Source organism: Stenella coeruleoalba, assembly GCF_951394435.1.
Source record: "Stenella coeruleoalba genome assembly, chromosome: X".
In the NCBI taxonomy this organism is placed as follows: domain Eukaryota; kingdom Metazoa; phylum Chordata; class Mammalia; order Artiodactyla; family Delphinidae; genus Stenella; species Stenella coeruleoalba.
Window position 1 is genome coordinate 7,884,087 of NC_137152.1, and position 14,662 is coordinate 7,898,748.

Sequence of the window (14,662 nt, forward strand, 5' to 3'; positions counted from 1 at the left end):
GTGGGACAAATGTGCCCCGTGCTTGTTTTTGTAAATAAAGTTTTATTGGAACAGAGCCACACCCATTCGTTTACACATCCTCCCTGGCTGCTTTCACTTTCCAGCTGCAGAGCTGAGTAGTTGTCAGACAGTATGGCCTGCAAACCCTAGAACAGTCCCTCTCTGACCTTGACAGAAAAGGGGCCGAGACCTGTGCTGCTAGGTAGCATTGGCTGCCAATCCTGGCCGCACTTGAGAATCACTTCAAACAAAAGCACGGGGTGCTGGGCCACACTCTGGACCTTCTCATCCCATCTTTCAGGACGGGATCCAGAAATTGGCATTTGTTTAAAAAAAAAAAGAAAAAAGAGATTTTCCTGCTCAGCCAGGTTAAGAGTCACTGCGTTACATCGTGCTGCGTCTAGAGCACATGACCTTGAAAAGACACTTCAGGCTATAAGTGCGTGTCTATATGGGATCGAGCCTGGAGAACGCCCTCTAGAGCGGCGTTTCACACACTGTCCGCTACTATCAGAATCCCCCGGAGGGCTGGTTGGAACTCTGATCGCTGGGTCCCAGCCCCGCAGATTCTGCCCAGTAGGTCTGGGGTTACACGTGCCAGAGAGCTGGCACGTGTAACAAGCGTGCAGGTGCCACTCACGCCGCAGACCCATGACCGCAGTCTGCAGAGCGCTGACTTAGGTCAGAAAGGCTCACACCTCTAATGAAAGTCAAGTCCTATTAGCCTGGGGAGGGGGCTGGCGATAGATTTATGGACCAACTGCTGGGATGGTCCCAGACCATGCTGTAAAGACCACCACCCGTCTGCTCAAATCGTGCTTGTCTTCCTCTCCGCCCCATCCGGAAGACTGGAACCAAGCCGTTCTTCTTCCAGTCTCCGCTCCTGTACAGGTTTTCTCTTACTGCGTCTTTACATTCTCCGGGGACTATTTTGTGTCTTGTAAAGTAACTGTATTTTGATTAGAGGCCGGATTGGTGGAGGCAGGAAAGTTTCAAGCATAAAAGAAAATGGATATGTTGCGAAGGAGTATAAAAATTAGCAGAAGTTGAATCAGTATTTGTGGAAATCGTGAATGTGAACACACACACTGGCAAAAAAGGCAACAGAGACAGGCAGAGACAGAGGGCATGGGAACCACAAAAATGATTTTATTTTCAACCAGAAAGCAACAGCAATGGAGAGTCTGGGCTGAGGGCCTGGCAGCGTGACTCAAGTACCAGGGATTGAATTCGTTCGGGTGCAAGAGGCGGCATACAGAGACCTTTCATTTCCCAGCTAAGCAAATCACATCCAAATCTTTGTGACACTTGTCAGTGGATTTCTATCTACACAGGCTTGGGATTGCTTTTCAGATTTTTCAAGCAATTTTGTAAATATTTTTTTTAAAGGGAAGGAGCCACTGCAGTGAAGGTTTTGGTGTCCCCTTTCTTTTCTTTCTGATATACCAGGCATTGAATCAATTACAGGAAAAGTAAAAAAAAAATAAAAAAAAAAAAATTGTGAGGGCTCTGATTTTAAAAACCAAACCAAAATAAGAGTTTGTCATCTGCGGCACAACTGATATTTTGGGCCGGATAATTCTTTGTCGTAGCATCCTACAAAGCGTAGCACAGCCTCTGAAGCAGCAGCCCTGGTCTCCACCCACTAGATGCCAGTAGCACTTCCCCCAAGTTGGGCCAACCAAAGACGACTCCAGGCATTACCATATCGCCCCTTGGTTCAGAAGCGCTATTTTAGAAACATTCTCCCGCCCCCATTACCGTCTCTGTATCCTTTTTAAACCGGATCATCAGGTTCCCAACACCGAAAGCACGTGTATGCTCCCAGACATGTGGGTCTCTCTGCAGGCCCTGCATCTGTGCCCGGAGCCGAAATGGAATGCCGCGTCCACTGGGGGGCGCTGGTTCGGTTCCTCAGGAAGTCTCTAGCTCTCAGTACCATGATAAAATGCCTTTGTCCTCAGGCCTTTGCCTCTTCTCCAGTAGAAGCTCTCATCACTATGGGCAGTCAGTTTTTGAAGTCATTTTCTTTGAAAGCTGGAAAGAAAATCTTCACCCAAGCCCACTCTCATCTTCATCCATCTAGATTCCTACTTGAATTTATGGCCAGACACTTGTGACATGGGATCCAGGGTTCTTCATTTGTATCCAGCAGAAAAGACAGAGGTACCATGTTTCTGAGTTCTGTTATGAGGACTGGCTACATAATTTGCAAGGCCCAGAGCAAAATGAAAATGCAGGCCCCCTTGTCCAAACATTATTAAGCACTTCAAGATGGTCCCAGCACTGTTCACACACCCGTGACGTCGGACCTGGTAGCCTTGGTTGCCGCTGCATCACTTTTGTGTATTAACGTAATTGGCATTGCCAGCTCTTTCTCCCCTATATCGCGGTGCCTCCTGTGAAGTAAGAACCTCAGAAACAAAAGGCCGCGCCCCCAATCCGTTTAAAGAATTGTACTGCAGCAAATGTTTATAGCGTATATTTTTCTGGCTTTCAAAGAAAATCCACATGGAAATCTTTCTACATCGTTACAGTAATGAAAGTAAACACTGTGGCCTTTCATCATATACATATTTTCCTGTAAATATGACAACATGGAAATAGTCATTGCTGTTATCCACAATGTTCTTAAGTTAGCAAAGAGTGAGACTTCCACAACAAAATGATACACAATCCCTCTTGTCCATATAAAAATAACCAGAACACAACCTAAATGGCTTTCAGTGAAAGCTGGAGTAGTAACTTCTTCATATTGAAAAGCATTATAATTCATGGAAACACTGTCCTCGTAAATGCTTTAGATTAACATCATAAGGCAAACTGGAGCATGTATTGTACCTGGAGACCATGATTTTAAGAACCTCAGAAGCTGAGTTTTAGACCCTTTTATTTAAAACCTGTTAGTGTACAAAGTGCATGAAAATATCCATTATTCAGCTACCAAAAAAGTACGTAAAAATCACTAAGCCAACCCTTTTGGTTTATTCAGGCAAGGCCAATGCACTGTTTTTATATCGTAAGAAGAAAAAAATCCCGTTAAGTTTCCAGAGAATGATTAGTGTTTTTTTTCCATTGAGGCGTCCATCTTTTAGATGTGAAATTGTCCTAAGTCGCTAACAAAATATTCATCTGGGTATAAATAATATAGTAAATATATAGAATCTATCTGTTAAGAAAAAGGAGCACCTGCCAGTGGAGAGGCCGGAGCACCGGGCAAGCCACCCGTGAAGTCCAGACTCGTCATCACATAACACGATGCTGAAACAGTGGGTCTATGGACGAATTTCAAAGAAACAGTTGGTTGATTTGCTCAAAAACAAAATCAGTAAAAACAGTGTCTAAATCCCCCAGTCTGTTCAGTCAAAACGGCCAACCCCGTAGCCCAGATAAATATTTTAGCAAATGAAATGGTTGATAGATGTCACGCCCTTCGTCAAGGTAGAACCAATGCCAGATTCCTGGCCCAAGTCCAAGGACGGCTTAAAAAAGTCTTAATTCACGGACCGCTCCAACGTGTCAGGTCAGCACCCAAGCATCCCATCTGACACGGCGTTGCCAGGTTCTACTAGCAGGTTCCGGAGTGCGAACAGTGAGTTTGATTTTTTTTTTTGCTTTTTCTTACAACTCTATGGTAAACTACACTAGAATATAGAGGGACTTCTACATCTTTCAAGATGTGTTTAATAAAAGTCTGTTTATAATAACTTTTGAGGCACGTATACTGGAGAACAGTACTTTATGCAATGTCCCTTGTCATTACCAACTCATATATATTAAGTGTTTTTCGGGTGACTTACAGTTGGATGTGGTAGTGGCAGCTGGGACCACGTGTTGATGTCCTGGAGAGCAAAATCGATCCAAAGTGGTGTTGCCATTTGTGACAGAAAATGTTTATTTCCTCAGCCCCAGAGACAAAACTTATTCGGGGGCGGGGGGACACGGGACAGCTATTAAACATAGTGAAGAAATTTCACAGGCCTAAAGAAACTATTAAAAGGAAATAGATTTCTATCACGTCACAGAATCCCACTTCCGAGGAAACGCAAATCAGCCTGAATTTTTGAATAATCAGTAGGACTCAAGGCGACTTTTTTCAACTGCAATCTCATTCTTCATGTTCTCCCAGCATCCTTAATCCTGGGAAAAACAGGGCAATACGTGGCCAAAGGTTTCAGAACCTTTCTTTCCAGCATGATCCCACCAGCCATCGGAGGGTAATTACAGATTTCACTATGGCAGATTCCAAGCTCCCGAGTCGTCTTTCCATTCTCCCTCTTCCTCTCTCCATCCTACACGACCCAATAAATTTTTCTGACATCGCAGTTAGAACACTTCAAGATAAACCAGAGTAAGAAAGCCTGTTTACTTCCCTACTAGATTCAAAACTATTTTTTATTTTGAAAATAGTTGCATACTGTTATGCAGTGTTGGGGTGACAGGACCTCCCATGGGATCCGTAGGACATAGGATGTGAGAAGGGTAGATAAGCACACAAAACGTTTTTCTTGAGCCCAGACACTGTGCTGAAATAAAGGTGGTCAAGAGCTGGTACACTTACGGGCCTCCTAATGTGCAAAACCAGAGAATTCCTAAGAGTTGTAATCCTGGTTATGTTCCTTTTATAAATAATCTATAAATTTTCCTGTAAATACAAAAAAAAAGGGGAAGAAATTATTAAAGCCTGTACTTGATACAAAACACAGTGAAAGGGAGGAATCGCCCGTTTGGAGTCCTATCTTAGCTGATTTCTGGATACTTTTTGGTGAGATTTAATCACATTCTGGAAGCCTCTGTCTTCTGTGTCCCCGAAATGGTGGCCACCACCCTTTTCATTCCCCGGAAGACGGCTCCGCGCCGCCACGTGCTCACGGCAGCTGCTCGGTGCAGTCTAGGTGGTCTGGGATGGGAAGGCCGGTTATGATGGTCAGACATTTGTTCCACACAGTGAAGGTGGGGCACACAGGCTGCGAGAATGTGATGTCGAAAGTGTAGAGGTGGATGGAGTTCAAGGCGTCGTAGAACGCGATGGAGCCGTTATCGTAATCCAGCAGGATGCCGACGCGCCGGAGGTGGGGGGCTGGCTCGATGGGGGTCTCCTTGCTGTTGTGTCTCGCCACCCAGGTGTTGTGGCAGCGGCACAGCGCCCATGAGGCAGAGTTCTTGCCGATCCACTCATGCTTCGGGGCTGATTTGTAAGCGAGGCCAATGGCATACCTGCAGACACAAAACAGCAACGACAAAAACCATGAGCCATGTTGCACACACGCGTGAAATCCTCTCTGCGGTCCTCAGGGGTCAGGAAAACGGGATCCTCTTGTCATCCCTGTTCATTCTTCAGTGAAAGCTGGCATGAACCCTGGACCCACGTTCCTCATCTTTTTCCCTTCCGAACATAGAGTGGGCCGAAAGGGGCCACTGTATTGCCCCACATTCCCGTTTTCAGTTCAGACGTTACAAGAGAATTGGAACTTTGGGTTTTGCTGTCTTTTTTTTTTTTTTTTTTACGTTCATGAAGACCCACGCGACGAATTCTCTAGACCAGTGCCGTCCCGTAGAACTTTCTGCAATGATGGACATGTTCTGCTCTGTTCAGTATGGTAGCCACGAGCTGCAACGTGGCTATTGGGCACTTGAACTGTGGCTGGTGTGAGTGAGGAACTGAACTGGAAATTTATTCAATTTTAATGAAATGAAACTATTTAAAGAGCTCCCAAATTGGACAGCACAACTCTAGACTTCTCCTTTTGACCTTCTTTGAATTTTTCACCTGACGCCTTGTCTGTCATTTTCCATGATTGCAAAAGGCAAGCATGGAGAATGATTTTCATTTAGGGGGATAAGTTCTTTGTCATCTCCCAGCCTCAGTTTTCTCATCTGTAACACAGGGACCGTCACTGTGTCTCAGGGTTATTTTGAGGAGTTCAGGAAAGAATACGTGTACCAACCCCAGGCACAAGGCCTGGCATATAATATCCACTAATTGTTATTAGTTTTGCCCAGTGACACACGACTAATAACTACCAGAATCAGACTTTGAACGTAGAATGATTCAAAAGGCCACAAACTTACATAACACCCTCTAATGCCTTTCCTCACCAGAAGAGCCCCTTTGGTTTTATTTCCTACTATACTTTTAAAAAATCTGACTGTCTCTGAGAAGGTGGGTATTCTCCTTATTCTAAATGTCCTCACTGCTCAAAAAAAAAAAGTTAAGGATTCTTTCTACAGTGTTCTAAGCTGCTGAATCTGTTTTCACCCTGCTGAAGTTTGCCTCCCTAATATTTGTAGTATTTCATAGTTATTGAGATAAGCAAACCCCATCATTCTCAATAAATAGTGAGTCATTCAGAGTTCCATTCTTACAGGAGAAACTAGTCTAGCTGGATATTGACATATGGTACCTTACCCACTGCAGAGAGAAAAACTTCATGGGTCTTTGATTAAAAAAAGAGACATTCTTTCGAAATTCTTACATCCACATGCTGGATGTAAAGTACAATAAGAGAACACACCATGACTGAATTAAAAGAGGATGGACTTGGTCATCTGTTCAGCCCAGGGTACCAGCCTGTGTGCCGTCAAACCGGCCTCTTCTCTTCCCTCGTCAATCCTGCTCTGCATCTCAGGGACAATCCTGGGGCTGCATTTCCCAGAGTCCTCCTTCCAATAAGAGTCTGCTTCAGATTCAGCCACTGACACCCTTGCACAAGATCCAGAAGTTCTAACAGGAGGGGAAACACTGTTTTCCAGACAGTAGACAGCAGAGGTGAGGTCTGTGGAAGCTTCCAGGCAAAAGTTGTCTCTGGGCTGTGGGTAGCTTTCCAGCTTCATGGACTGGGGCAGTGGGCTCCCTGACCTGCGCTCCCAGCCCTTCCAGGGCCCCTGGAAGCCTCTGGCTCTCTTCCTCCTTGGTGTACCTAGAATGACTTCTGTTGTTCTCAGAACCCTAACAGCTGCCATTTCCCTTTTCAGATAATGTAGCACTTGCCTTTGCATCACAACAGAGCTGCATGTCTGTACTGGTTCCTTCTTGTTGCTACACACTGTTTTCATTTTTTGTTAAAGAACTTTGACGTTTCTTTTCCATATGAACCTTAACTGAACCCCCTACGAAGCAGCTGTGGCAGGTATGACTGACTTCATGTAGCAAGGGGGAAACCAAGAGGTTAAAATGAGGGGCCCCGGTGGCGCAGTGGTTGAGAGTCCGCCTGCCGACGCAGGGGACGTGGGTTTGTGCCCCGGTCCGGGAGGATCCCACGTGCCGTGGAGCGGCTGGGCCCGTGAGCCACGGCCGCTGAGCCTGCGCGTCCGGAGCCTGTGCTCCGCAACGGGAGAGGCCACAGCAGTGAGAGGCCCACGTACCGCAAAAAAAAAAAAAAAAAAAAAAAGGGGCAAAGTCCAGACTCGCTTAACCCGGGGCCCAGTAATCTTTGCGTGAACCCACATTAGCACCATTTCCTGAAACACCAAGAGCACGTTAACAGCCTTAGAGTAAGAAAATAACTCCGTGTAGAATCCATTAAGCAAAGGAAACCCCCATTATATTATCGTTAATCTGTAAAACTATGTACATCTTTCCACCGAGCTTGAAAGGTGCAGGCAGAAGGCAGTGTTCCATTAAGGTGCGCAGCGAGACTCGGAGAATTCAGAAAGTGTAAGAATTATGTTTCTCGGCAGTGTTAACATGCCCCAGGGCACGGATCATAACGTACATGTTAATTTCAAGTCAGGACTATATGTCACGAGAAAATATCTGTGTCATTAGCTGTTGCAAATCAAGGTATTACAGGCATTTGATTGTAAGCGTCACCCTTTCCTCCCAGGAAATGTTCAACTACTTTCTGAGAATTTTCTGCAACGGACACAAGTTTGTAAAGGTCCGAAAGCCTGGCGATTAATTTGAGAACCTTTTCCCCTCCTCCTGAGTTGGTTTTGACATCTGGTGTTTTCAAGGTAGTGCTAATCTATGTTTGTATAAGTGAAGTGGTCTGGTGGAATTCCCCACACCATTCATCAATGGCAATGAGATCATAACGATCAGGTATCATTTATCATAAGTAATTATTAATGGGATTGTAATTATTTAGACACTGGATTCCATCCCAGCTTAACAGAGCCCGTTAATTAACTGGAAATATTTGCTCTTTTGCACCTGCAAAAATTCACTGTATTTTCCTTTGGGCTTTTATCTTGTCCCAGTGCAGCTACAAACTATAAATGCCAGTCTGGCCCAGAGTGGGGGAAGGATTTGTCCTCCACCCTCCAGCGGGATGTTGGAACAGAAATGTTCTGGGCAAAGAGAACCGTGTGGGTGGCAAGAGAAAAGAAACCTACTTGCTTGGCTAATATAGGGACCGTTGTTGGGAGAAATAAGACACCCAAGTTTATGATTTGACTTATTGGATTTTGCACGACTTGTACCGACACTGGAAAGGACTTAGACACACTGCACTGTCTGCAAAGATTTGAATTGAAAGTTTGTTTTTTTTGGGTTTTTTTTAATAAATAAGAAGTGTTTTAGTATCCTGATCTCAAAAGTAACACTGCTATAACACTCATCATCTTCAAGTTAGGCAGTTTTTTTCTTTTAGGCACAGATTAAACTATCAGTCGTTAAGTACACCACAGTTAGCCCTAAAGCGTATTTTTTTTCATTTCCTTTATGGTTTATTACAGGATACATATTTTTAAAATTTTCCTTGAGGCATAGCTGATTTACAGTGTTGTGTTAGTTTCAGGTGTACAGCAAAGTGAATCAGTTACACATATACATATATCCACTCTTTTTTAGATTCTTTTCCCATATAGGTCATTACAGAGTATTGAGTAGAGTTCCCTGTGCTGTACAGCAGGTCCTTACTAGTTATCTGTTTTATATAGTAGTGCGTATCTGTCAATCCCAGTCTTTTCCTCCCCCCACCCCGTATCCATAAGTTTGTTTTCTACATCTGTGACTCTATTTCTGTTTTGTAAGTTCATTTGTATCATTTTTTTAAGATTCCACATATGAGTGATATCATATGATATTTGTCTTTGTTTGACTTGCTTCAGTTATTATGATAATCTCTAGGTCCATCCATGTTGCTGCAAATGGCATTATTTCGTTCTTTTTTATGACTAATTATTACAGGAGAGTGAATACAGTTCATTGTGCTCTACAGTAGGACCTTGTTGTTTATCCATTCTATATGTATTGGTTTGCATCTGCTAGTCCCAAACTCCCAATCCATCCCTACCCCGCCCCTACTTGGCAACCACAAGTCTGTTCTCTACGTGAGTCTGTTTCTGCTTCTTAGAGAGTTTCATTTGTGTCATATTTTAGATTCCACATATAAGTGATATCACATGGTATTTGTCTTTCTTTTTCTGACTTACTTCACTTAGTATGTTCATCTCGAGGTCCAACCATGTTGCTGCAAATGGCGTTATTTCGTTCTTTTTTATGGCTGAGTAATATTCCATTGTATATAGGTACCACATCTTCTTTATCCATTCCTCTGTCCATGTACATTTAGGCTGCTTCCATGTCTTGGCTGTTGTAAGTAGTGCTGTTGTGAACACAGGGGTGCGTGTATCTTTTCGAATTAGAGTTTTGTCTGGGTGTATGCCCAGGAGTGGGATTGCTGGATCATATGGTAATTCTATTTTTAGTTCTTGGAGGAACTTCCGTACTGTTCTCCATAGTGGCTGCACCAGTTTACATTCCCACCCATGGTGTAGGAGGGTTGCCTTTTCTCCACACCCTCTCCACGATTTGTTATTTGTAGACTTTTTGATGATGGCCAGTCTGACCGGTGTGAGGTGGTACCTCATTGTAGTTTTGATTTGCGTTTCTCTAATAATTAGCGATGTTGAGCATCTTTTCATGTGCCTCTTGGCCGTCTGCATGTCTTCTTTGGGAAAAGTCTGTTTAGGTCTTTTGCCCATTTTTTGATTGGGTTGTGTGTTTTTTTTGTTGTTGAGTTGTATGAGCTGTTTGTATATTTTGAAAATTAAGCCCTTGTCGGTCGCATCATTTGCGAATATTTTCTCCCCATCCGTAGGTCATCTTTTTGTTTTGTTTATGGTTTCCTTTGCTGTGCAAAAGCTTGTAAGTTGGATTAGGTCCCATTTGTTTATTTTTGCTTTTATTTCTACTGCTTTGGATTCCTATTGCTTTGGTAGATTGACCTAAGAAACCATTGGTACGATTTGTGTCAGAGAACGTTTTGCCTATGTTCTCTTCTAGGAGTTTTAGGGTGTCATGCCTTATGTCTGAGTTTATTTTTGTGTATGGTGAGAGGGTGTGTTCGAACTTCATCATCGATTTACATGTGGCTGTCCAACTTTGCCAACACCACTTGCTGAAGAGACTGCCTTTTTCCCGTTGTATATTCTTGCCTCCTTTGTCGAAGATTAATTGACCGTAGGTGTGTGGGTTAATTTTGGGGTTCTCTATTCTGTTCCATTGATCCATATGTCTGTTTTTGTGCCAATACCATGCTGTTTTGATGACTGTAGCTTTGTAGAAGTATTGTCTGAAGTCTGGGAGGATTATGCCTCCTGCCTAAAGCGTAATTATAATGTTTCAAAAATACAGCATGGTGGTTCAGAGCGGGGGTTAGCAAACTACAACCCCTGGGCCAAATATGGCCCTCTGCTTGTTTTCATAAATGAAGTTGTATTGGCACCCAGCCACACCCATGCATGGATGTGTGGTCTATGGCTGCTTTCCCACCACCACAGTAGAGGTGAGCAGTTGAGATAAAAATCATCTGGCCTGCAAACCTAGAGATGCTGGCTCTCTGGCCCTTTACAGACAACGTTTGTGGACCCTTGGTTAACAGCTTGTACCCTGATTACAGACTCCCCAACTCTGTCACTATGAGCTTTGTGCCCCTGGGCCTCGGTCATCTCGTCTGTAAAATGGGATATTAGCACCTACCTTTGTGGGGCTGTTAGGATGAATAAATGAGTGACCATTCGTAAAATGCTTAGACCAGTGCCTGGCACATAGCTGTGCTAGATAAGGGCTGGCTAAATAAAAACCATAATTGCTCAGAAAGGGAGCTCGTTAAGTGGGCATCTGTGAGACAGATGGCCAGGGTGAGAGGTGCAGTTTATGGCTGTGGAATAGGCAAGGTCAGCTTTGTAAGGTGAACTTGGTAGGGTTAAGTAATTCCCACGTAGACTGCCCTGCCCTCCACCCCTTAGGCTCAGAGAACTCAGTGGGCTCAAAGCACTGGGCTGGATCTGAGGGGCCCTCTGAAATGAGTCCTGGCCAAGGATCACTGCTTCACCCCCAGCCCCCAAATAGCTCTCAGCTATTTGTACTGATGGGCCCAGTCTAGAATCACAAAACGTACAAGGCGACAGAAATTAGTTTAAGTGATGAAGAGCAGGAGTTTAGAGTAGGAATTGGAGAACTCACTCTGTAAAGGGCCAGAGAGCTAATCATTTTGGCTCCATGGACCACAGGATTCTGTTCTACTTCCTCAACTCTGCTGTGTGGCTCAAAGGCAGCCATAGACACTGTGGAAAAGGACGAGCCTGGCTGTGTTCCCATAAATAGTTTATTTACAAAAACAGACAGTGGGCTGGGTTTGGCCCAAGGGCTGTAGTCAGCTGACCCATGCTTTAAGGCATGAGAGAGCAGTGTTAGCATACTAGCTAGCTCTCCCTGGGACCAGGGCTCAATTCTTGCTGTAAATAAAAAATGGATGGCGTTAAAACGAGTACTTTTTCTTATTGGCCGAATGGTAGACTAGATGATTGCTTGGTATATTTCCACTCCCTCCTCTCAACTCCACGTGAAGAAAATATACTTCCCTGCACCACTAGCCTTGGGCTTGGCCACGTGACTGGCTTTGGCCAATAAGAAGTTAGCAGACATGATGCAAGCAGTGCTTTGAAATGTGCTTGCAGAGTTGGGCTTGCGCTCTTGGGCTCCTTGAGAAGGACGTGGCCCGGGTAGCCCACATGTCCAAAGAGGATGAAGAAACCCATAGAACAGACCTAGATCCAACCTCCAGCTTAAAGCAAGGCCCAGTTAAGATTAGCCTTGAGCAGCTAACCCACAGATGTGGGTGTCGGTGAGCAATAGTAAATTATTGTTGGTTGAAGTCACTGAATTTTGGGGTGTTTGTTATGCAGCATTACTGTAGCAACAGCTGACTGATCAAGATTTTCTGCATATCATTATTCAAGATGGACCCTGGTATGTGTTGATGCTCTGACAAAGTCCAGAATAAGATGTGCCTTTTTATAGTTGTAGGACAACATCCATCAACAGATGAATGGATAAAGCAGATGCGGTGTGTGTGTGTGTATCCACACACACCAGAATACCACTCAGCCATCAAAAAGAATGAAATAATGCCATTTGCAGCAACACGGACAGACCTAGAGATTATCATACTAAAGTGAAGCAAGTCAAACAAAGACAAATATCATTTGATATCACTTATGTATGGAATCTAAAATATGATAGAAAAGAATTTATTGACAAAACAGAAACAGACTCACAGACGTAGAAAACAAACTTTCGGTTACCGAAGTGGAAAGGGGAGAGGGATAAATGAAGAGTTTGGGATTAGCAGACACAAACTACTATGTGTCAAAGAGATGGGGGACAAGGTCCTGCTGTGTGGCGCAGGGAGCTATGTTCAATACCTTGTAATAATCTGGGATGGAGGAGAACGGGAAAGAATATATTTAGATAAAATTGCCTACCATGTGCTGCCGCTTATGACCACTTCCCAGTAATGCCGGCCACTGTCAATGAACACGTTTCCAGCTACGCCATAGCTGCCTTGGCTGGTGAAGCGTTCAGGCGTGTGGCTCTTTTTGGAGGATGACTCATCACGTTCTACTGTCAAGTTATCGTGGGACACCTTTAGCTTGCGATGTGCAGATTTGGGGTCCAGTTTAAATGGCTGGCCTGGAAACGGTTACAAAACAGAAAGCGGAAGATGAAAAGAACTGTTGATTTTAACACGAGCATGAACGTATTTTCAGAATCAGCTTTAAAAAGTACCGGAAAATGGTAACAAGCACGTCCCTGCCATCATGGGCTCGCAGTCAGTCAGTTCTAAGATGCGGATGCAGGGGTGCTACGCTCACGATTCGACAACAGCTCGGGCGAGGATCCACCAGAACATGTGGTGTAAGCTATCCTGGGGGAATCCCAGCTGTACACCCGCGGCACAGGTACATACTGGCTGAACAGCATCCGGGAAGGGAGGAGAAAATGAAGGCTTCATTTTCAACCGTTCCCATGTTCAACCAGCTTAAAATGGGTTCACGCTCAATAGACTGCAGACCAGGAACCAAACAAGTCAAGACTGCAGGTTTTCACGTACAGAATAATCTACAGGCTTATATTACTTTGAGATTATTCCAAATTAAAGCAATCCTCTCACGAGCTTATAGTGACTATAAAGTTGTCTGTTTTTCAGCCCACAAGATCAGGCAAACAGCGTGATGGTGACACCTGGGTTTTGCCTCGTGAGTTCATTTGTATATATAAGAAGGTCCTCTCTCTTTCACATTTGTGTTTTGAAAATTGAACCATTATAAAATCTTGGGAGAATCGCACCTGAACATCTTGTTGTTAACTGTTACTTCTTTGAGAATTCACCATTGGTGTGGAGGCCACCCTGTCATTCAACACGACGTCGGTACAAGGCACTTAAAAGGCAGGAAATGATGTACAACGTGATGCAAACACCATGATGTTCAAACTCCACAGCCACTGGCAGCTGGGAGGCTGCTTCCGCGCAGTGCACGGGTCTCAGACAATCACAGGAAAAAGTCTGGTAAATCTGACTGTGGCAATACACGGTGGCTGAGAAACTGAGGCAGCGAGCCTGGAGCAGTGTGTGTGACATCGCATGCAGGTGGGCCAAAGGATTTCTAGTCGCTGCTTGGATACAGACATGACATCAGCACTTCTAAAATCCTTTCTTTTAGCTCGGGGACCAGCACACTTTTTCTGCAAGAGGCCAGATAGGAAATACTTTCAGCTACGTTGGCCATGTGTTTTCTTCTGGGGCTATTGAACACTACTGTCCTCGCACGGAGACAGCCAGAGACATAGGTAAACAGATGGGCGTGGCTCCGCGCCAGTAAAGGTTTCTTTACAAAAACAGGCAGCTGAATCTGGCCCACGGGCTGTACTTTGCTGACCCCTTTTAGATTTCTGTTCATATCAGAGGAGAGCTTAAAGGGGAGCTGAGAAAATCCTCAAGTGCCCAGCAGGCAGTGGGTATTCTCAAAGCTGGATTCCACGTGTAGTTTCAATTTTACCTTGGCTTGTTTAAAAAAAAAAAAAAAAAAACAACCGTCCTCGGGAATGATCACACCAGCAACTATGAGGGATAAAGTATGAACTAAGACAAGAAGAGTCTGAAGATAGTTTGGCTTATGGTGTGATAAACCATAACAGAAAAGGACATGAAAAAGAATGTATATGTAACTGAATCGCTTTGCTGTACGGCAGAAATTAACCCAACATTGTAAATCAACTGTACTTCAATAAAATTGGAAAAAAAGGAAAAAAAAAAGGTGGAAGATAGAACGTGCGTAAAAATCATTGGACCCTAATGGGCGGATTAGGAAGGCGTTCCGTAAAGGCGCGCACCCATCATTGACCATGAAGGCCGTGTTCTGCTTGCCCTTC

At 44.3% G+C, this 14,662-nt stretch overlaps 1 protein-coding gene across 5 annotated transcripts in view; it reads right to left on the reverse strand.

Moving 5' to 3' along the window:
* Nucleotides 1-1,208: 1,208 nt before the first annotated feature.
* Nucleotides 1,209-14,662, reverse strand: part of MID1 (midline 1) — a 654,655-nt gene continuing 641,201 nt past the window's right edge. For all 5 annotated transcript variants that reach the window (XM_079911574.1, XM_079911575.1, XM_079911571.1 and 2 more), the window contains 2 exons: nucleotides 12,715-12,922; nucleotides 1,209-5,217 (listed from right to left, as the gene is read on the reverse strand). In XM_079911574.1, the coding sequence (XP_079767700.1) occupies nucleotides 4,869-5,217; nucleotides 12,715-12,922 (557 nt within the window). In that variant the 3' untranslated portion in view covers nucleotides 1,209-4,868. The remainder of the gene's footprint in view (nucleotides 5,218-12,714; nucleotides 12,923-14,662) is intronic.